Source organism: Triticum urartu, chromosome 2, assembly GCF_003073215.2.
Source record: "Triticum urartu cultivar G1812 chromosome 2, Tu2.1, whole genome shotgun sequence".
Lineage (NCBI taxonomy): Eukaryota > Viridiplantae > Streptophyta > Magnoliopsida > Poales > Poaceae > Triticum > Triticum urartu.
Genome location: NC_053023.1, coordinates 725,307,098 through 725,329,907, shown reverse-complemented (window position 1 = coordinate 725,329,907; position 22,810 = coordinate 725,307,098). Strand labels below are relative to the sequence as shown.

The 22,810-nt window shown below is 45.0% G+C and overlaps 3 protein-coding genes across 3 annotated transcripts; 1 reads left to right on the top strand and 2 right to left on the bottom strand.

Annotated features, from left to right (window-relative positions):
• Nucleotides 1–2,865: 2,865 nt before the first annotated feature.
• On the top strand, nt 2,866–5,537 carry LOC125540170 (glucomannan 4-beta-mannosyltransferase 1-like). The gene is made up of 2 exons (XM_048703758.1): nt 2,866–3,501; nt 3,976–5,537. Exons 1-2 carry the CDS (start codon nt 3,199–3,201, stop codon nt 5,254–5,256), a joined length of 1,584 nt encoding a protein of 527 aa, XP_048559715.1. The 5' UTR covers nt 2,866–3,198; the 3' UTR covers nt 5,257–5,537.
• LOC125540171 (histidine--tRNA ligase, chloroplastic/mitochondrial-like) lies at nt 5,495–9,058 on the bottom strand. Its single transcript, XM_048703759.1, has 9 exons — nt 8,520–9,058; nt 8,177–8,306; nt 7,999–8,091; nt 7,777–7,851; nt 6,988–7,105; nt 6,647–6,789; nt 6,430–6,558; nt 5,946–6,106; nt 5,495–5,853 (listed from the first exon to the last, which is right to left on the bottom strand). The coding sequence occupies exons 1-9, from the start codon at nt 8,963–8,965 to the stop codon at nt 5,715–5,717; spliced, it is 1,434 nt and encodes a 477-aa protein (XP_048559716.1). The 5' UTR covers nt 8,966–9,058; the 3' UTR covers nt 5,495–5,714.
• A 654-nt stretch (nt 9,059–9,712) lies between these two features.
• On the bottom strand, nt 9,713–13,033 carry LOC125540169 (protein Rf1, mitochondrial-like). Its single transcript, XM_048703756.1, has one exon. It carries the CDS (start codon nt 12,625–12,627, stop codon nt 10,300–10,302), a length of 2,328 nt encoding a protein of 775 aa, XP_048559713.1. The 5' UTR covers nt 12,628–13,033; the 3' UTR covers nt 9,713–10,299.
• Nucleotides 13,034–22,810: the final 9,777 nt, after the last annotated feature.

The following is a 22,810-nucleotide window of genomic DNA, read 5'->3' as shown; positions in this document are numbered from 1 at the left end:
TCCAGAAGAATCCTAAGCGGGCATACTGGTTTGGGGTGCACTGTGAACATTTTTTCTGGAGCAGGGCAATGTGAATTCGAATTGGGGAAGCTTTCATCATCAGCGTTTATTGCAACACACATATTTACAATCAAGAGGGGATTAGTTGGCCGGTCGAGTCAATTACTTCTGGCCAAGATTCAATGAGCATAACTAAATTTAATTTTACAAAATATATCATCTCTTTCCATAGATTGTCACTCATGTGAATTATGTATACACTATGGCAAAAATGTTATATGTAGAGTGTTGGGCTGTTTGCCGAGTGATTTTTCACGGGGTTCTTGGCAAACAAGGTCTTTGCTGAGTATCTCACGGCAAATAGAAACTTCACGTCACTTTGCTGAGTACTACACTCAACAAAGTAGGGACTTTGAAAACACTCGGAAAATAGGTATTTGCCAAGTCTTTTTTTACAAGACACTCAGTAAACAAATAAAAAGAAATAAAAAGCATGTGTTTATTTGGATTTAGAACCAAGCTTCATCCACTGGCCCTGAAATTTTGTTACCTCTCTGGTGTTCATTGTACTATCATGATTGATTATCAATAGATCGACAGTTTTACCCTTAAAAAAATAAAGAGTCAAACAACATTATACTAAAATAGTGCATTATTACCTCCGTCCGGGTTTATTAGACCCATTTGTATTTTTGTCTAAACTTTGACCATCGATTTAATTTACAAAATATAAGTTTTATGTCATAAAATTATATTGTTATATTTCATATTCGAATGATTTTTTCAATAATACCATTTATTTGATGTATAACTTATATTTTATTATGCAAATGTATGGTTAGGTCAAACTTTGTCTCAAAATATGAGGAGGCCTAATAAATCCGGACAGAGGGAATAGACGGCAAATGACACATAAGAGGAGGCCACAATAGATTCCTACAACAGTTAGGGATCAAAAATTATACTCTCTTTTCTATAAACAAAGTAGGCTTGTGATTGTCTGCATCCATCACTACTCTTTTTTTTTTGAGGGGTATCACTACTCAATCATGCAACAAGTATCGAGCGAACCAGCCCACAAAGGCCCTCTTTAGCTTCCCCCATGGGCCTCTAGGCCTCCATGCCCAATGACCGTTTTATTTTCTACAAAAAAATAAAAAAATGTCAAAAAGAAAGATGTGTATGATGTATGTAAAAGAAATTAATATAAAAAATGCCATCTTGTAGAGAACAATTTTGCCCCTGATACAAATTACGGAAAATGTCATGCTACTTTATAAAACTGACATTACTTTAATTTATAAATTTACAATAAGTATGATAAAACATAAAGAGGTCGTGTGATCTAGGAAACATATCATTGCCTTGTTGCTAAACTTTAAAACTACCATCCTGTAGATAAAAAATGTTTTATTTGGATAATAATATTTAGAAAATGCCATCACTTATTAGTATAAATGTCACCTCTTAATAACAAGAATGACATCTCTTAATATTAAAAAATGTCATATCTTAATAATAAAAATGACATATCTTAATAATAAAAAATTCCATCTCTTCATAATAAAAAATACCGTCTCCTAATTATAAAAATGACGTCTATTAATAATAAAAATGCCGTCTTTTAATAATAAAAATGCCATCTTTTAATAATAAAAATGCCATCTCTTAATAATAAAAAATGTCGTCTCTTAATAATAAACATGTCATATCTTAAAATAAAAAATGCCATGTACAAAAACAAACTTGACTTGTGAAAAAATGTTTAATTGCAATGTGACGTATTTCTAAAATTTATAAACTGCAATATTGCTTTTTTTTCTAGAAAATTTGCCATGTACCTAAGCCAAAAAAACATAAAATTCCATCATGGTAAAAAAAGTCAAAAAAGGAGGGCTTGGGATTCAAACCCAAGTCTTCCATGTGCAAGCTCACGCCGCTAGCAAGTGTAGTGCACAGGGGCGTTTGAGAAATAAAATGTTCGCTTGGTTTTATCTTATAGCAAACTAGTTTCAAAATCTGAACTTGGCATCGGCCCTGCGCTGAGATCCTTGCAATGGTGGGGACGGCGTTCACTGGCAGATGCCAAAAATCTGATGGACGCCAGATAACATGGTTCACAAATATAATATGTTTTATTCTACTGTGTATTACATACAGACTGAAATGAGTGAATAATAAACACACTAAAACGTGTCGTGTCCGATTCTGAAAAAAGTTAGAACATCTTATAGTATGTGAACTGAGGGAGTAGCATATTAAAAACCTAGCTCCCTCCCTCCCTCCCTCCAAATAAGGCAGGCAGTGAGGAATCCACAGCTAGCTTAGCACACAACTATAGATGGATGGATGGTGTGCATGCCTGCTGCCATTGCCATGGAATGGATGCAGCACGACACGGTTGGCAACTCCAGTCCATATAGATGGATCCCACACGCACGCACGCACACGGTTTTATTTATTAATTTCTCTGCTTAATTCCCAGTGCGTATATATGGTATATCTCCTGGCTAGCTAAGCTTAGCGTGTTCATATGCATAAATGTGCATAAATAAATAAATATAGGTTCAATCATGCACAACAGAAAGAGATGGATGTATGCCATGCAACATAGTACAAACTCAGTTGAATTTGCTTTTCTTCTGTTTTGTGTTGGTAGTATGTGAATGCGAAACACACTTGATTCACCATGAAGGAGCTTGTTTGTTTGTTTCTTCACCGATCAATCAATATACTTACAAAGACAGTGGTTCGCTCGGCTAGCTTAGCTTGCACGTATATGTGGCAATTTGTACACGTGGCGTTTCCAGTAGTGATGCATGTCTTCACTCTTTGTGGCTGGCTGCACCGCTGCACCCACCCACCCCCTGTATTAGTACAGATAGCAAGCACTAATGCTGGTACTAATCTTGCCCTCAACTGTGCCAGATAGTGCTTTCTGGCTGTCCCCAGGTCAATGCCATGCCCCAAGTTTATAACCTCCCCCTTTGGGTCCTAATCTAGCCTGGCCCCCAATTTCATGCAATTTATATAAGAGATTAGCCTCCACCAATCTATCTATATACGCACCTACCAAGATCTATTTAGCAAAACTCTACAATCCAACCTTTCGAATTAATCAGGAGAAGAAGAAGAAGAAGCTCAATCTCTTTCTTCCTCTCTCTCTCTCTCTCTATTGGAGGAGGAGGAAGAAGAAGGATGAAGGGGGTGAGCATGTTGACGATGGCGCGCGCGGCGTGGGCGGCGGTGCGGCACGCGGTGGTGGTGCCGCTGCTGCAGCTGGCCGTGTACCTCTGCGCCGCCATGTCCCTCATGCTCTTCGCCGAGCGCCTCTACATGGGGCTCGTCGTCGCGGCGCTATGGCTCCGCCGCCGGCGCCGTCAGCGCCGCAACCCTGGCAGGAACAAGGGGGGCGACGACGACGTCGGCGACCTGGAGTCCGGCGCCGCAGAGGACCTGCCCGTGGTCCTGGTCCAGATCCCCATGTTCAACGAGAAGCAGGTCAGTACGTACGTACTCTATGATCGATCGATTGCTCATCTACGATGATATATGATATGATATGCATGCCCACTGTGATGGCTGTTGCTTGCCGCACGCATGACCCATCACTCGTATACTGCACTGCTGCTGCCTGCGATCGAGCAGTGCACTGCTGCTGGTAACGCTAGCTGCATGTGTACTCGATTTTGTTGCCTTCTTCAACCATCATCATGCAAAAGCCGCTGCTTTACAGCTCCATTTCCACAACATATGCATGCATGCATGCACGCACGCACAACAAATATTGCCATTGTTGTTGCACTCCTGTACGTCCATCCAAATTCATCATCAAGATAATAAAAGAGAAACAGCTAGCGCTATGCTTTACTGCACGCAAAGACAAGAGTCAACTCTCTCTGCTACCTACGGTGGTACTTTGTCCGATGTGGGGAGTGACAACATACTTACGAAAGAATGGTGGCATGCATGCAGGTGTACCGCCTGTCCATCGGCGCGGCGTGCGGGCTGTGGTGGCCGGCGGACAAGCTGGTGATCCAGGTGCTGGACGACTCGACGGACGCCGGCATCCGGGCGATGGTGGAGGCGGAGTGCCGGCGGTGGGCGGGCAAGGGGGTGCACATCCGGTACGAGAACCGCAGCAACCGGAGCGGCTACAAGGCGGGCGCCATGCGGGAGGGCCTCAAGAAGGGGTACGCCAAGGACTGCGAGCTGGTGGCCGTGTTCGACGCCGACTTCCAGCCCGACGCCGACTTCCTGCGGCGCACGGTGCCGGTCCTCCAGGCCGATCCGGCGGTGGCGCTGGTGCAGGCGCGGTGGCGGTTCGTGAACGCGGACGAGTGCATCCTGACCCGCATCCAGGAGATGTCGCTGGACTACCACTTCTCGGTGGAGCAGGAGGTGGGGTCGGCCTGCCACGGCTTCTTCGGCTTCAACGGCACGGCGGGGGTGTGGCGCGTGCAGGCGCTGGCGGACGCGGGGGGCTGGAAGGACCGCACCACCGTGGAGGACATGGACCTCGCCGTGAGGGCGTCGATGCGGGGCTGGAGGTTCGTCTACGCCGGCGACGTGCAGGTGCGCAACGAGCTGCCCAGCAGCTTCAAGGCGTACCGGTACCAGCAGCACCGGTGGTCGTGCGGGCCGGCGAACCTGATGCGCAAGATGTTCTGGGAGATCGTGGCGAGCCGGCAGGTGTCGGCGTGGAAGAAGGTGCACGTGCTCTACGGCTTCTTCTTCGTGAGGAAGGTGGTGGCGCACCTCGTCACCTTCCTCTTCTACTGCGTCGTCATCCCGGCCTACGTGCTCGTCGGCGGCCAGGACGTGCGCCTGCCCAAGTACGTGGCCATGTACGTGCCCGCCATCATCACCCTGCTCAACGCCGTCTGCACCCCGAGGTCCTGGCACCTGCTCGTCTTCTGGATCCTCTTCGAGAACGTCATGTCCATGCACCGCTCCAAGGCCACCATCATCGGGCTCGTCGAGGCCAGCCGCGCAAACGAGTGGGTCGTCACGGAGAAGCTCGGCTCGGTGACCTCCACCCCTGCCGCGACGACCACCATGGCCACCAACAAGGGGGCAATGAAGAAGAAGAAGAGCCAGAGCAGCATCCTGGCGCCCGAGATCGTCATGGGGCTATGCCTGCTCTACTGCGCCGTCTACGACATCTTCTTCGGCCACGATCACTTCTATGTCTACCTCCTCATGCAGTCCGCCGCCGCCTTCGTCATCGGATTCGGCTACGTCGGCTCCCAATGAAGTGATACCAACAAAACAAATTAAAATCCCGTACCTGCCGGCCGCCTCTCCCTAGTGAATAAGCTACTATCAGCTTAATTTGCATTGCATACTAGCTTTGCTGTTTTGCAGGACCGACCGAACAATCCATACATATACCAGCTTAATTTCCAGGGCAAGACAATTACTTGCTTCATTATATTCATTCATCTATTTCGCATCATGTACAGAACCAAAAATAATCGCTTCAGAACAGCACTAGTTCGAAGCAGATGAGCATTCTCAATACATGTTGGTGAATGGCAAAACCTACAATTTCTTTGTTTGTTGCAAGATGAATGATCCGAAAGAAGATAGCAATAGCCTTCAAAGCCACCCAATTGTTTGTATACACAACGTGTATTGCAAAACCTACAGTGTTGAAGATGATCAAAGAAGGGGACAAGTCAAACCTTCAAATCGACCAGATCAGTTAACAGCTACTGCAATTCGCCCGCCTTGACCTCGAACTCTTCTCTGGTTGATAGTATCTTCACACGAACCATGCCTCGCTCCCACTCGGATTTCCCAACCAAGATCAGCCTGCTAGCGTTTATCCTCTCAGCGTGTTTGAACACCCTGCGGCGTAGTAAAAAGTAATTACAGATACACCCACCCACATAAGTATTCAACACAATGAAAAAACAGTAGAAATTCAGGAAAGGCAATACCATTTCAGACGCTTGTCTTCTACAAGGTCTACAGATCTGCCCTTCTTCCGCAGAGAGGATGCAACACTAGATGCTGGCCCCTCAAGCTCCTCGTCCAATGGGAACACAATGTCATCTATTTGACGTGGCAGGTCAGGCAAAAGACCCTTTTCTTTCAACAGCTGCCAGAAAATGTGTAAATTATAGAGTTGGTATTACTGCCACTCAAACTGCATCACAAATTCATAATGACATGTAAACAACGACAATCTTTTCCACATGAATTTATGTTCTCACCACTACTCAACTTGATAAAATCTTGGCCCAACCTTGTGCAATGCTGTGCTTCTGAATTTTATACTGTTACTTTTTTTACTTAATATTAGCAAGTGTTTCTCATATCTTTATCAAAATATCAATTTTACAGGAACTTTAATCTTCGACCAAGCAGCATCGCTCGACACGGGAAAAGGAACCAGAGAAAGGGGGGAAAATAGTATCATACCTCCACTATAACAGCATCTCCAAATCCAAAGCCACAGGCTGGTACATCTTCAGTTCCAAATGTTGACAGTAGCCTGTCATACCTCCCCCCACCACAAATCGCTCTCAGTTCCCCTTCCCTATCAAAAGCCTGAAAACATGGATCAAGAGAGTTCGGCATGAAACAATAGTTGGTGACAAAACATAAAATAAAAGATGGAATGCCACTTGATTAGGACCTCAAAAACAATCCCTGTGTAGTATGCAAGGCCACGAACAACAGATGCATCGAAACAGATCCAATCAGCATAACCATATTGCTCAGCAAGCGAGAAGAGCTTCTTCAAGTCAGCAACGGCTTCAACACCGGAGCCTAGCACCTCTGCATGGGAATATCAAAATGAGCGATCCTTTTCTGGATAAAAGGGTCGACTTTGATTTCTTTTTCCAAAAAGTTGCACAAATATGGATGCCATAAGAAAAAGAGTTTGGACAGTATCAACAAGAAGTTTAACACGAAGGTACCACAGTACAGCCCAATAGTTTAAGCACATGTCGAATGCTAAAGCCAGTAACAGACCTTCAAGTTTGGACAGTGACTTGAGAGAGAGCACTTCAATGATACCCTGTACAGCTTCAGATGACAGACCAGTTGAAATCAATTCCTTCTCAATTTCTTCCCTACTCAGTTTCCCCAGCTGCACAATATTGTAAATTCATGATGCAATAAACAATTACATAGTGCATGTAAATTCATCTAGTAGTTATGAACAGAGTAAATATGCAACACAGAAACAACTATGATGTGCTTAACTTTAAAATCAGTAGACAAACAGGATTGTGGTTTTGTAATGACTATTTTACTAGTTATTTACAATATAGAGGGTTAGATGAAAACGGGTTTTAATCACAAATTGAGAAACAAGCATGGGGAAATTGGCCCATGTGATATGTATTAGCTACCAAGTTCTGAGTCATACAAAGAACACTCAGTGATCATTTCCAAAATTTCTAGATGGACTGCATAGTAAAGGATAAACAGAACGAAGTCCAACAAAAATCAACATCTTGATTTTTTAGCAATCTTATCCTAGGTCTCCACCCGGACAGCATAGCTAAGAAGAAAGTGCGTACAAATAAATAAAAACATAAAGATCTTACTATGTTTTTTTAATGAGCAGTGGAAAGAGGTGAACATGAACCTTTTTAACATCAGCATACGAACAAAAGCAGTTTAGGAGCAAACTTCCAAACTATACCATTATTCAGAATGCCATCGCTGATAAAGTTAGGCTTGAAACAAAGTAGGATGTGCATGAAGGCATCATGGTACAACAAATCGGAAGGTGGAAGGAGGATTTGGATGTACCTTGTCAACAATAACACAAACTTGAGTAAACAAGTTTTGTGGTACGGAGTACATATCCAACACGGCCTGAAGAACCTGGAGATAAGAGAGAACAGTGAGGCACAAAACAGAGAGATTGGTACTAGTAAACCCATGCATGGGACATGTATGCCATCGAACGAAAAGGGACAGCATGATTTTTTACTAGTAATTAGAGGGCAAATAGTGAAGTGAAAGGGCTACCTTTCGGCTGGACAGTCTGATCCCCACATCCGAAGACGTAATCCCAAGACGCTCGAACAAGAGAACGATGGCTTGAATGAGCTCAGCCTCAGCCTGAATTTGAACAAGGTGGAGAAGTGAAGTGAGTGTGAATCATAGAGAACAAGGTGAATCAGAATGGGCATAGATACATACATACCCGGACTTTAGGCATACCAAAAATGTCCATGTTCCACTGATAATGCTCGCGGCGCCTTCCTCTTGTCATACGCTCGTATCGCCAGCATTGTCCTATGGTGAACCACTTGAGTGGGAGGGAGACCGACTTTCTAGAGAGAGACATTCACAATAAGTAGATGAAGAAATGCACTTAGTAGGCGTCAATTGGGACAAACTGAATGAAGTGAGATTGGTATCTAGTATCCTAGGTTGGGCAAAATCAACCAACCAAACAAATCTAATGGTTGAATTAACTGAGATTGGCATCCAATCCAGCCATCATTTATCATACAGTACATAGATAGGAGTAGATAGATACATACCCTTGCTTGATGACAAGGCGCGCGAGGGAAGGCGTGATCTCCGGCCGGAGCACGACGCGGCGGCCGCCCTTGTCCTCGAAGTTGTAGAGCTGCTGCGTGATCTCCTCCCCTGCCTTGCGGATGAAGAGCGCCTCGGACTCGAGCACGGGGAAGTCCACCTCCTCGAAGGCCATGGAGCGGGACACCTCCCTGAAGTTGTCGAAGAGCCAGGAGCGGAGCCGCATCTCCTCCGGCGGGAAGTCCCTGGTGCCGCGCGGCGGGTTCACGTCCACCACCGCCGGCTGCGCCATGGAAGCAGAAGAAGCAGGGGAGGAGTCGCCGTCGGTGGCCAGCGCGGCCGTGGGGGAGGCGACGCAGAGGAGGCGGCGGGCGGGGCGAAGGGGGGCGAGGCCGATAGGGCGGCGGAGGAGGCGGAGCGACGCCGCCGCCGACGATGCGGAGGCCATCGCCGTCGCCGAAGAGGGGAGGGAGGTGGGGAGGAGCTCCGCTCTGCCTCGCCGAAGATGAGATAACTTCCTTCCTTCCTCTGGGCCTGCTTCTCCGGCCCATTCATTCAAGGCCAGGCCCGACCCCGGTCTAGTTCAGTTCAGCGCCCACTCCCTTTTTTTTTGCATCGATTCAGCGCCCACTCCCTGACGAGGAAAGGAAGAAGGGAAGGGAAGGTCGTCGGTCAATGTGACAAAATGTCGCCGCCGGCCGGCCGTGGCAGAGCAAGCATCTCATTTTCCTTCCTAACACTTGTAACCACGCACTCATCATGTCATCAGCACACAAGAAATGGCTTTCGTTTCTGTCATCAGCAACCCAAATAAAACTGGAGAACCCTAACAGCAAATGCACAGCGCCATCGAATGCGCCGCCCTACATTTTCCTGGGATGAGAATCCCAACGGCAGTAGTACAGCAAACTGATCGTTCACGCTCTCTCCATCTCCCCTCTGATAGCTCTAGCTGCACCAGAAAAAAGAAACATAGACAATGAACAGATGTATTAAATGTTTCTGGTAGTGTGAGAATCCCAGCGGCGGTACAACACTGATCCTTCATGCTCTGTTCGTCTCTCCCCTTGATAGCTCTAGCTGGAGCAGAAAGAAAAAAAAAACATATACGATGAATTAAGGTAAATACCTCTTACTGGGGAGACTGCAATGTAGTATTTTGACAGTCAGCAGTTGCTGGGAGTAGCACAAAACATGCTTAATAGCCCTCAAGTAACATCATATTACTAACTAAGGTGCACTAGCGCTGGCAACTAGATTTTAGATGACAACACAGTTCAATCCTGTTTACCAGTATGCAACCCATGAATACCGCGCACTTAACGCTTTCCCAAAAAAAAACACTACTGTTGAGAGAGGCATTACTGAAAAATATCACAGCTGTTAAACAAAATATTTTATATCGTGTTTGTGTTGCACTCCTTGTCCTTGGTCAAGCATAAATGCGTAAACACCGAGATTGGGTATTCCCAGAGGTAGGCAGCCAAGTACCCTGCCACAAATTTGGATACCCTGAATAGGCCTAAATGTGTGACATATCCAAACTTTCCAGATCAGAGTTACGCCTTCTTCATCACAGAAAATAGGGAAACTCATATGACTCTCAGGCCACAGGCTTGTTATATTAACTAGAACGTGACATCAAACATCAGGCAACAACAGAATGGATGAATTTTCTGCATTTTCCAAAAAAGGAAGGTGGGGGGCTATGCCATTGTGTAGCTATGAGTGAATACCACCTTGTTTTTCAGTAGGAAGTTCCAAGTAATAATGCATCAATTGTCAGTCCAACATCTCAGGAGGTTGGTACTTTACCGGAAGCAATTTTACATGCTCCCTTAATTTCCCTTTCCTTGAGAAGAGAGATAGTATTAACGAAACCGTCGAAGCTTCAAGTGACAGCTGTTTTGCATCAAGTTTAGCGAGATAAGTTGCAGCCTTTACAACTGCACCATTCTCCAGCAACACTCTGACCACGTGATTTAGCAGTCTCGAGTCAGGAGCACAGCCAGCCTTCTCCATTGCTAAAAACATATCATCAGCCTCTGCCAGCAACCCTTCTTTTATGAAATTCGTCATCATTACACTGTAACTCACAACAGAAGGCACCAACCCAATGGCTGATATAGTAGCAAACAAATCCTTGGCTTCTTCAATTCTCCTAGTTTTAAACATTGCAGAAATCATGGTAGTGAGTGTTATGACATCAATCTTCACATTCATTCCACGTAGTTTCTTGAACAGCTCTATTGCTTCATCAGTGCAATTGTTTCTACAAAATCCATGAAGAACTATGTTGTATGTGACAATGCCCACTGGTATGCCACTTTCGCTCATCGTACGGAATTTTTCCTTTGCAGAAACTGCTCTCCCGGAGCGAAACAGCCCATCAAGTATAATGTTGTACATAAAAGTCGTGGGTTTAACCCCGCTGAGTGACATTTCCCTGAAAAGACTCAATCCATCGGCGATCCTGCCAATTTTACAGTAGCCATTAAGAAGTATAGCATACGTAACAGCAGTAGGTTGGAGGCCAGCAGACTTCATAGCATCAAGTACTCTCAGTGCTTCCTCCACCTTGCCAACAAGGCAATATCCATCCATCAGTGAATTGTACATAATCACATCAGGCCGCCGACCAATACCTAGAATGAAGTCAAACATATCCTGTGCCTCCTTCACCTTTCCTTCTTTGCATAGGTCGTTTATTACAGGATAGAAGAACACACTGTTAGAAAACAGACCTCTATTAATTGCTTCAGAGATCAATTCCTTGGCTTTCACAAAATGACCATGAGAGCAAGAACCCAGAACCAGGCATTGGTAAACAGCTTTGTTAGGTGAAACTCCTTGATTGACCATCTGAGTAAATTTGTCCAGAGCAGCATCCATCCTACCCATTTTGCAAAGTGAATCCATTACTACTACATAGTCAACTACATTTGGGTTTACTCCTTGTTGCCTCATTACTTCGAACATGTGCATAGCCTCATCCATCAGTCCACGTTTAGCATATGCATTGATCAGTATGTTGAAAATATGGTGGTTAGGTACAATACCATTCAGTACCATCAAATTGAAGAGATCAGTCATATCCTCGAAGTATCCTTCTTTAGCATACCCATTTAGCATAATAGAGTAGGAGAAAATATCAGGTTTTTGGCCCTTTGCAGCCATGGAGTCAAAAATATCTCTAGCATCCTTTGTCCTTCTATGCTTGCAAAGTGAATCCATAAATGAGTTCAAAGTGACAGCATTTGGTAGAACACCAACACTTACCATTTCCTTGAATACTCTAGCTGCCGCCTTCCACTGACCCGAAGCGGAATATCCATGTATCAGGCTAGTATATGTCCTGATGTTGGGTTCAATGCCTTGATCAACCATTTGCTGAAGGACCACTTCTGCCTTGTCCATGGCTCCGCACTTGCTTAGTGCATCGATAATTGAGGTGTAGATGACCACATTAGGTTGAACTCCCAGTTGGGGCATCTCATGGAAGAGATTGCACGCTTTGTCTACTTCACCTTCTTTAAAACAGCCGTTGATTACGATGCTGTACGAGAAGACATTAGGCACACAGTCCAGTTCAGGTGTCCGGTGGAGCAACAAGTCCACAGCCTCATTTGTACTGACCTGGCAGAGCCCCTTGAGGAGGTTGTTGAAGGAGATGACATTCAAGCGCAGCCCCAATCTGAGGAGGCGGCCAAAGAAGGCAACCACCAAGTCCGGGCGGCCTGCACGGCAGCAGCAGTCCATGAGAATGGAATAGGTACAGAGCGTGGGCGACACCACCTGTGCACCAGCGCCTCGGGACATGCGGTTGAAGAGGGTGATGGCAAGGCCGGGGCCATCGCTGCAGGCAGCTGAGGGTGGAGCACGGGCTAGTGCGGCAAGAAAGTTGTTCAGCCCGCGTTCCGGGACGGCGGCGGCTTGGCTCAGCAATTCGTCGAACAGGTGGTGCGCCTCCTCCGGTCTTAGCGTTCCGGCACACACGCGCTCTGTGGTGGCAGCCAAGGCGGCGAGGGGGGCTCGTGGCTGTGGCGAAGGAGCCCTGAAGGAGGAGGTTGCATTGCTGGTGAAGATGGAGGACAGCCGGCCGGTTGGCATTGCTGGCCGTCTCCAGCGGAGCTCGGCCCGCCACAGCCGCGGGTCTTGCCCTCCGGGAAGGCTGACCGTGCGTGCGCCGCCGCACCGCGCTCTAGTGGCGTCACCTGCGATGCTCGGCGCGCGCGCGCACTAACCAAGCTCTCGGGGGAACCGCTCGCCGCCGCCGCGGGTTGCAATCGATGCCCTCAACAGTGGCGATGAAGAGGAGCGGCAAGCGCAGGACGAGCAGCGCACCTCCGTCAGAGAGAAAGGGGACTCAGAAACTCCGGTGGTCCTGGCCGCCGGCGAGCGGCCTAGGAGGCGGTTGACGAATCTAAGACTGTGAACGGAGAGGGGTGAGGTTGCCGGCGGAGTGGGGGAGTTGGATTTACGCCGTTGAATCCTTCGTCCAATCCAATCGGGGAAATACGGAGTATCAAGTACTCCCATCCTCCTTGAGTGCTTCCCATGCTCCAAGTTCAAAAATAATAATTTTAAATGTTTCAAAAAATTCTGAAAAAATATGAATGTTTACAAGAAATGTGACTACAACTCCTAATAATTTCTGGCCCAAACTTCAAATACACATTGAGAAACAAAAATGTGAAATCTAGCATGAATAGTGTCATAAGAAGACAAAAGCAACATTTGACACTATTCACATCTGAATTTATCTTTTTTGTTTCTCAATGTACATTTTGAATTTGGGCCTAAAATTTTTATGGGGTGTAGTTACATTCTTGTGAACATTAACAATTTTTTTTTCAGAATTTTTGAAACATTTAAAATTGATGTTTTAGCCTTGGAGCATAGGGAGCATCCCAAGGATGGGAGCACCTGATATTTCCCTCAATCCAATCATAGGCGGTACCCAAACATTTTTTTTCTAAGAAACATCTGCAATTTTATTCATTTCTCCTATAAAACCAGCTACACTACCCGCCCATCTTGGCTATCTGCGTCGTGCGGTCGTTTTCGTGCCTACGATCTACTTCGTTCGTACCTTTTTACGCCGCTGGCCAAAATCCACCGGTTGGTTACTCTGCACAACAGCACGCACAAAGAAGGTATCCACATCAATGTGCTTGGTGAGCTCATGCTTCACCCGGTCACGAGCAATACTGATAGCACCGATATTGTTTGACAATAAGGGAGTCGGTGTAGTAGCAGACACATCAAAATCCTCAAGTAACCATCGTAACCAGATTACCTCATCCGTTAATATAGCCATAGCTCGCAACTCAGCCTCTGTACTCAAGCAAGAAACTACAGTTTGTTTCTTTGTCTTCCAGGCAATGAGAGAGCCGCCAAGAAAGACACAATAAACAGAGAGCGAGCGTCGATCAGAGGGATCACTAGCTCACGTAGCATCGGAGTAGGCCTGGAGCTGGAGAGAGCTGGAGTGGGGAAAGAAAAGGCGGTGAGAGATCGTGCCACGACGATATCGTAGAACACGAAGGAGGTGACTATAGTGGACAGAGGTGGGGGCTGAAACGAACTGACTGAGAATGTGGACAGGATAAGATATGTCAGGACGAGTAACAACTAGATAGACAAGGCTCCCAATGAGGTGGCGATAGCGAGTGGGATTAGGAAGTGGATCACCGTCAGAAGCACGAAGTTGAACGTTGAGCTCCATAGGAGTCACAACAGTGCGCTCATCACCAAGAGCAGCTCGAGCAAGAAGATCCTGAATATAATTTTCCTACGAGATGAAGAAGCCATCAGAGGTTGAAGAAACCTCAATCCCAATAAAATAGCTAAGTGGACCAAGATCAGACATGAGGAACTGGTCGCGAAGGCAGGCCTTAACAAAGGCAATATAGTCAGAGTCGTCGTTGGTGATGATCATAGCATCACCGACCAATACCTAGAATTGCAACTAATGAGTTAGTTGCGGGATGATGTATTACAGAACGAGTAAAGAGACTTGCCGGTAACGAGATTGAACTAGGTATAGGATACCGACAATCGAATCTCGGGCAAGTAACATACCGATGACAAAGGGAACAACGTATGTTGTTATGCGGTCTGACCGATAAAAGATCTTCGTAGAATATGTAGGAACCAATATGGGCATCCAGGTCCCGCTATTGGTTATTGACCGGAGACGTGTCTCGGTCATGTCTACATTGTTCTCGAACCCGTAGGGTCCGCACGCTTAAGGTTTCGATGACAGTTATATTATGAGTTTATGCGTTTTGATGTACCGAAGGTTGTTCGGAGTCCCGGATGTGATCACGGACATGACGAGGAGTCTCGAAATGGTCGAGACATAAAGATTGATATATTGGAAGCCTATGTTTGGATATCGGAAGTGTTCCGGGTGAAATCGGGATTTTACCGGATTACCAGGAGGTTACCGGAACCCCCCGGGAGGTATATGGGCCTTAGTGGGCCTTAGTGGAAGAGAGGAGAGGTGGCCAGAGATGGGCCGCGCGCCCCTCCCCCCCTTGGTCCGAATAGGACAAGGAGAGGGGGCCGGCCCCCCTTCCTCCTCTCTCTCATCTTTCCCCCCCTCCGCGAATCCTATTCCAACTAGGAAAGGAGGGGAGTCCTACTCCCGGAGGGAGTAGGAGAGTAGGACTCCTCCTGGCGCGCCTCCTCTTGGCCGCCCCCCCTTTGAACCTTTATATACGGAGGCAAGGGGCACCCCTAAGGACACAAGTTGATCCACGTGATCATATTCTTAGCCGTGTGCGGTGCCCCCTTCCACCATAGTCCTCGATAATATTGTAGCGGTGCTTAGGCGAAGCCCTGCGACAGTAGTACATCAAGATCGTCACCACGCCGTCGTGCTGACGGAACTCTTCCCCGACACTTTGCTGGATCGGATTCCGGGGATCGTCATCGAGCTGAACGTGTGCTAGAACTCGGAGGTGCCGTAGTTTCGGTGCTTGATCGGTCGGGCCGTGAAGACGTACGGCTACATCAACCAAGTTAACGCTTCCGTTGTCGATCTACAAGGGTACGTAGATCACACTCTCCCCTCTCGTTGCTATGCATCACCATGATCTTGCGTGTGCGTAGGAAATTTTTTGAAATTACTACGTTCCCCAACAGTGGCATCCGAGCCTAGGTTTTATATGTTGATGTTATATGCACGAGTAGAACACAAGTGAGTTGTGGGCGATATAAGTCATACTGCTTACCAGCATGTCATACTTTGGTTCGGCGGCATTGTTGGACGAAGCGGCCCGGACCGACATTACGCGTACGCTTATGCGAGACCGATTCTCCCGACGTGCTTTGCACATAGGTGGCTTGCGGGTGACAATTTCTCCAACTTTAGTTGAACCGAGTGTGGCTACGCCCGGTCCTTGTGAAGGTTAAAACAGCACCAACTTGACAAACTATCGTTGTGGTTTTGATGCTTAGGTAAGATTGGTTCTTGCTTAAGCCCGTAGCAGCCACGTAAAACATGCAACAGCAAAGTAGAGGACATCTAACTTGTTTTTGCAGGGCATGTTGTGATGTGATATGGTCAAGACATGATGCTAAATTTTATTGTATGAGATGATCATGTTTTGTAACCGAGTTATCGGCAACTGGCAGGAGCCATATGGTTGTCGCTTTATTGTATGCAATACAATCGCGCTGTAATGCTTTACTTTATCACTAAGCGGTAGCGATAGTCGTGGAAGCATAAGATTGGCGAGATGACAACGATGCTACGATGGAGATCAAGGTGTCGCGCCGGTGATGATGATGATCATGACGGTGCTTCGGAGATGGAGATCACAAGCACAAGATGATGATGGCCATATCATATCACTTATATTGATTGCATGTGATGTTTATCTTTTATGCATCTTATCTTGCTTTGATTGACGGTAGCACTATAAGATGATCTCTCACTAATTATCAAGAAGTGTTCTCCCTGAGTATGCACCGTTGCGAAAGTTCTTCGTGCTGAGACACCACGTGAAGATCGGGTGTGGTAGGCTCTACGTTCAAATACAACGGGTGCAAAACAGTTGCACACGCGGAATACTCAGGTTATACTTGACGAGCCAAGCATATACAGATATGGCCTCGGAACACGGAGACCGAAAGGTCGAGCGTGAATCATATAGTAGATATGATCAACATAGTGATGTTCACCAATGAAACTACTCCATCTCACGTGATGATCGGACATGGTTTAGTTGATCTGGATCACGTGATCACTTAGAGGATTAGAGGGATGTCTATCTAAGTGGGATTTCTTAAGTAATATGATTAAATTGAACTTAAATTTATCATGAACTTAGTCCTGGTAGTATTTTGCAAATCATGTTGTAGATCAATAGCTCGCGTTGTTGCTTCCCTGTGTTTATTTTGATACGTTCCTAGAGAAAATTGTGTTGAAAAATGTTAGTAGCAAAAATGCGGATTGGATCCGTAATCTGAGGTTTATCCTCATTGCTGCACAGAAGAATTATGTCCTTAATGCACCGCTAGGTGACAGACCTATTGCAGGAGCAGATGCAGACGTTATGAACGTTTGGCTAGCTCAATATGATGACTACTTGATAGTTTAGTGCACCATGCTTAACGGCTTAGAATCGGGACTTCAAAGACGTTTTTGAACGTCATGGACCATATGAGATGTTCCAGGAGTTGAAGTTAATATTTCAAGCAAATACCCGAGTTGAGAGATATGAAGTCTCCAACAAGTTCTATAGCTAAAAGATGGAGGAGAATCGCTCAACTAGTGAGCATGTGCTCAGATTGTCTGGGTACTACAATCGCTTGAATCAAGTGGGAGTTAATCTTCCAGATAAAATAGTGATTGACAGAATTCTCTAGTCACCATCACCAAGTTAGTAGAACTTCATGATGAACTATATTATGCAAGGGATGACGAAAACGACTCCCAAGCTTTTCATGAGGATGAAATCAATGAAGGTAGAAATCAAGAAAGAGCATCAAGTGTTGATGGTTGACAAGACCACTAGTTTCAAGAAAAAGGGCAAAGGGAAGAAGGGGAACTTCAAGAAGAACGGCAAGCAAGTTGCTGCTCAAGTGAAGAAGCCCAAGTCTGGTCCTAAGCCTGAGACTAAGTGCTTCTACTGCAAAGGGACTGGTCACGGGAAGCAGAACTACCCCAAGTGATTGGCGGATAAGAAGGATGGCAAAGTGAACATAAGTATATTTGATATACATGTTATTGATGTGTACTTTACTAGTGTTTATAGCAACCCCTCAGTATTTGATACTAGTTCAGTTGCTAAGAGTAGTAACTCGAAACGGGAGTTGCAAAATGAACAGAGACTAGTTAAGGGTGAAGTGACGATGTGTGTTGGAAGTGGTTCCAAGATTGATATGATCATCATCACACACTCCCTATACTTTCGGGATTAGTGTTGAACCTGAATAAGTGTTATTTGGTGTTTGCGTTGAGCATGAATATGATTTGATCATGTTTATTGCAATACAGTTATTCATTTAAGTTAGAGAATAATTGATGTTCTGTTTACATGAATAAAACCTTATATGGTTACACACCCAATGAAAATGGTTCATTGGATCTCGATCGTAGTGATACACATAATCATAATATTGAAACCAAAAGATGCAAAGTTAATAATGATAGTGCAACTTATTTGTGGCACTGCCATTTAGGTCATATTGGTGTAAAGCGCATGAAGAAACTCCATGCTGATGGGCTTTTGGGATCACTTGATTATGAATCAGTTGATGCTTGCGAACCATGCCTCATGGGCAAGATGACTAAGACTCTGTTCTTCGGAACAATGGAGCGAGAAACAGATTTGTTGGAAATCATACATACTGATGTATGTGGTCCGATGAATATTGAGGCTCGCGACAGGTATCATTATTTTCTGATCTTCACAGATGATTTGAGCAGATATGAGCATATCTACTTGATGAAACACAAGTCTGAAACATTTGAAAAGTTCAAAGAATTTCAGAGTGAAGTGGAGAATCATCGTAACAAAAATAAAAGTTTCTATGATATAATCGCAGAAGTAAAATATTTGAGTTACGAGTTTGGCCTTCAGTTAAAAACAATGTGAAATAGTTTCACTACTCACGCCACCTGGAACACCACAGTGTAATGGTGTGTCCGAACATCATAACCGTACTTTATTAGATATGGTGCGATCTATGATATCTCTTACCGATCTACCACTATCGTTTTGGGGTTATGCATTAAAGACAACTGCATTCACATTTAAAAGGGCACCATCTAAGTCCGTTGAGACGACACAATCTGAACTGTGGTTTGGCAAGAAACCAAAGTTGTCATTTCTTAAAGTTTGGGATTGTGATGCTTATATGAAAAAGTTTCATCCTAATAAGCTCAAACCCAAATCGGAGAAATATGTCTTCATAGGATACCCAAAGGAGACTATTGGGTATACCTTCTATCACAGATCCGAAGGCAAGACATTCGTTGCTAAGAATGGATCCTTTCTAGAGAAGGAGTTTTTCTCGAAAGAAGTGAGTGGGAGGAAAGTAGAAAACTTGATAAGGTAATTGTACCTTCTCCCTTATTGGAAAATAGTTCATCACAGAAATCTATTCTTGTGACTACTACACCAATTAGTGAGGAAGCTAATGATGATGATCATGTAACTTCAGATCAAGTTACTACCGAATCTCGTAGGTAAACCAGAGTGAGATCCGCACCAGAGTGGTACGGTAGTCCTGTTCTGGAAGTCATGTTACTAGACCATGATGAACTTGCAAACTATGAGGAAGCGATGATGAGCCCAGATTCCGCAAAATGGCTTGAGGCCATGAAATCTGAGATGGGATCCATGTATGAGAACAAAGTATGGACTTTGGTTGACTTGCCCGATGATCGGCAAGCCATAGAAAATAAATGGATTTTCAAGAGGAAGACAGACGGTGATAGTAGTGTTACTGTCTATAAAGCTAGAATTGTCGCAAAAGGTTTTCGACAAGTTCAAGGTGTTGACTACGATGAGAGTTTCTCATTCGTATCTATGCTTAAATCTATCCGAATCATGTTAGCAATTGCCGCATTTTATGAAATCTGGCAAATGGATAACAAAACTGCAATCCTTAATGGATTTCTTAAAGAAGAGTTGTATATGATGCAACCAGAAGTTTTTGTCAATCCTAAAGGTGTTAACAAAATATGCAAACTCCGGCGATCCATCTATGGACTGGTGTAAGCATCTCGGAGTTAGAATATACGCTTTGATAAGTTGATCAAAGCATATAGTTTTATACAGACTTGCGGTGAAGCCTGTATTTACAAGAAAGTGAGTGGGAGCACTACAACATTTCTGATAACTATATGTGAATGACATATTGTTGATCGGAAATAATATAGAATTATTCTGCAAAGCATAAAAGAGTGTTTAAAGGAGTTTTTTAAAGAAAGACCTCGGTGAAGTTGCTTACATATTGAGCATCAAGATCTATAGAGATAGATCAAGACACTTGATAAGGTTTTTCAATAAATACATACCTTGACAAGATTTTGAAGTAGTTCAAAATGGAACAGTCAAAGAAAGAGTTTCTTGCCTATGTTACAAGGTGTGAAATTGAGTAAGACTCAAAGCCCGACCACGGCAGAAGATAGAAAGAGAATGAATGTCATTCCCTATGCCTTGGTCATAGGTTCTATAAAGTATGCCATGCTGTGTACCAGATCTATTGTATACCCTACCACTGAGTTTGGCAAGGGAGTACAATAGTGATCTAGGAGTAGATCACTGGACAGCGGTCAAAATTATCCTTAGTGGAATAAGGATATGTTTCTCAATTATGGAAGTGAAAAAAGGTTCGTCGTAAAGGGTTATGCCGATGCAAGTTTTGACACTAATCTAGATGAATCTAAGTCTCAATCTAGATACATATTAAAAGTGGGAGCAATTAGCTAGAGTAGCTCCATGCAGAGCATTGTTGACATAAATATTTGCAAAATACTTACTGATCTGAATATAACAGACCCGGTGACTAAAAGTATCTCACAAGCAAAACATGATCACACCTTAGTACTCTTTGGGTGTTAATCACATAGCGATGTGAACTAGATTACTGACTCTAGTAAACCCTTTGGGTGTTGGTCACATATCGATGTGGACTATGGGTCTTAATCACATGGTGATGTGAACTATTGCTATTAAATCACATGGCGATGTGAACTAGATTATTGACTCTAGTGCAAGTGGGAGACTGAAGGAAATATGCCCTAGAGGCAATAATAAAGTTATTATTTATTTCCTTATTTCATGATAAATGTTTATTATTCACGCTAGAATTGTATTAACCGGAAACATAATACATGTGTGAATACATAGACAAACAGAGTGTCACTAGTATGCCTCTACTTGACTAGCTCGTTAATCAAAGATGGTTATGTTTCCTAACCATGGACAAAGAGTTGTTATTTGATTAACAAGATCACATCATTAGTTGAATGATCTGATTGACATGACCCATTCCATTAGCTTAGCACCCGATCGTTTAGTATGTTGCTATTGCTTTCTTCATGACTTATACATGTTCCTATGACTATGAGATTATGCAACTCCCGTTTGCCGGAGGAACACTTTGTGTGCTACCAAACGTCACAACGTAACTGGGTGATTATAAAGGAGCTCTATAGGTGTCTCCAAAGGTACATGTTGGGTTGGCCTATTTCGAGATTAGGATTTGTCACTCCGATTGTCGGAGAGGTATCTCTGGGCCCTCTCGATAATGCACATCACTTAAGCCTTGCAAGCATTGCAACTAATGAGTTAGTTGCGGGATGATGTATTACAGAACGAGTAAAGAGACTTGCCGGTAACGAGATTGAACTAGGTATAGGATACCGACAATCGAATCTCGGGCAAGTAACATACCGATGACAAAGGGAACAACGTATGTTGTTATGCGGTCTGACCGATAAAAGATCTTCATAGAATATGTAGGAACCAATATGGGCATCCAGGTCCCGCTATTGGTTATTGACCGGAGACGTGTCTCGGTCATGTCTACATTGTTCTCGAACCCGTAGGGTCCGCACGCTTAAGGTTTCGATGACAGTTATATTATGAGTTTATGCGTTTTGATGTACCGAAGGTTGTTCGGAGTCCCGGATGTGATCACGGACATGACGAGGAGTCTCGAAATGGTCGAGACATAAAGATTGATATATTGGAAGCCTATGTTTGGATATCGGAAGTGTTCCGGGTGAAATCGGGATTTTACCGGATTACCGGGAGGTTACCGGAACCCCCCCGGGAGGTATATGGGCCTTAGTGGGCCTTAGTGGAAGAGAGGAGAGGTGGCCAGAGATGGGCCGCGCGCCCCTCCCCCCTTGGTCCGAATAGGACAAGGAGAGGGGGCCGGCCCCCTTCCTCCTCTCTCTCCTCTTCCCCCCCCCTCCGCGAATCCTATTCCAACTAGGAAAGGGGGGGAGTCCTACTCCCGGAGGGAGTAGGACTCCTCCTGGCGCGCCTCCTCTTGGCCGGCCGCCCCCCCCTTTGAACCTTTATATACGGAGGCAAGGGGCACCCCTAAGGACACAAGTTGATCCACGTGATCATATTCTTAGCCGTGTGCGGTGCCCCCTTCCACCATAGTCCTCGATAATATTGTAGCGGTGCTTAGGCGAAGCCCTGCGATAGTAGTACATCAAGATCGTCACCACGCCGTCGTGCTGACGTAACTCTTCCCCGACACTTTGCTGGATCGGAGTCCGGGGATCGTCATCGAGCTGAACGTGTGCTAGAACTCGGAGGTGCCGTAGTTTCGGTGCTTGATCGGTCGGGCCGTGAAGATGTACGACTACATCAACCAAGTTAACGCTTTCGTTGTCGATCTACAAGGGTACGTAGATCACACTCTCCCCTCTCATTGCTATGCATCACCATGATCTTGCGTGTGCGTAGGGAATTTTTTGAAATTACTACGTTCCCCAACAATATTGTACCTCATAGGACCTACTACATTCTCTTAGGACCTACTATATTCTCTAAGGTAAAATAGCAAAAAACAAGATAGCCCCTCGCTCTCCATTATGGAGAATGCAGATTATCCTGTCTCCAATTCTTGCCTTTCGCTTAACGTTGCTTCCAAGAACCTCCTTACGAATGTCCAAACATTTTTCCACTCTTTGATTAGCATGTGTTCACCGGTTTCAGAAATTCGATATGCACAGGTGAGATCCGTAGGATGACCTGGCTGTAGGTTCAGAACTTCAAGGCGACCATTGTAATACATCAGATGAGGC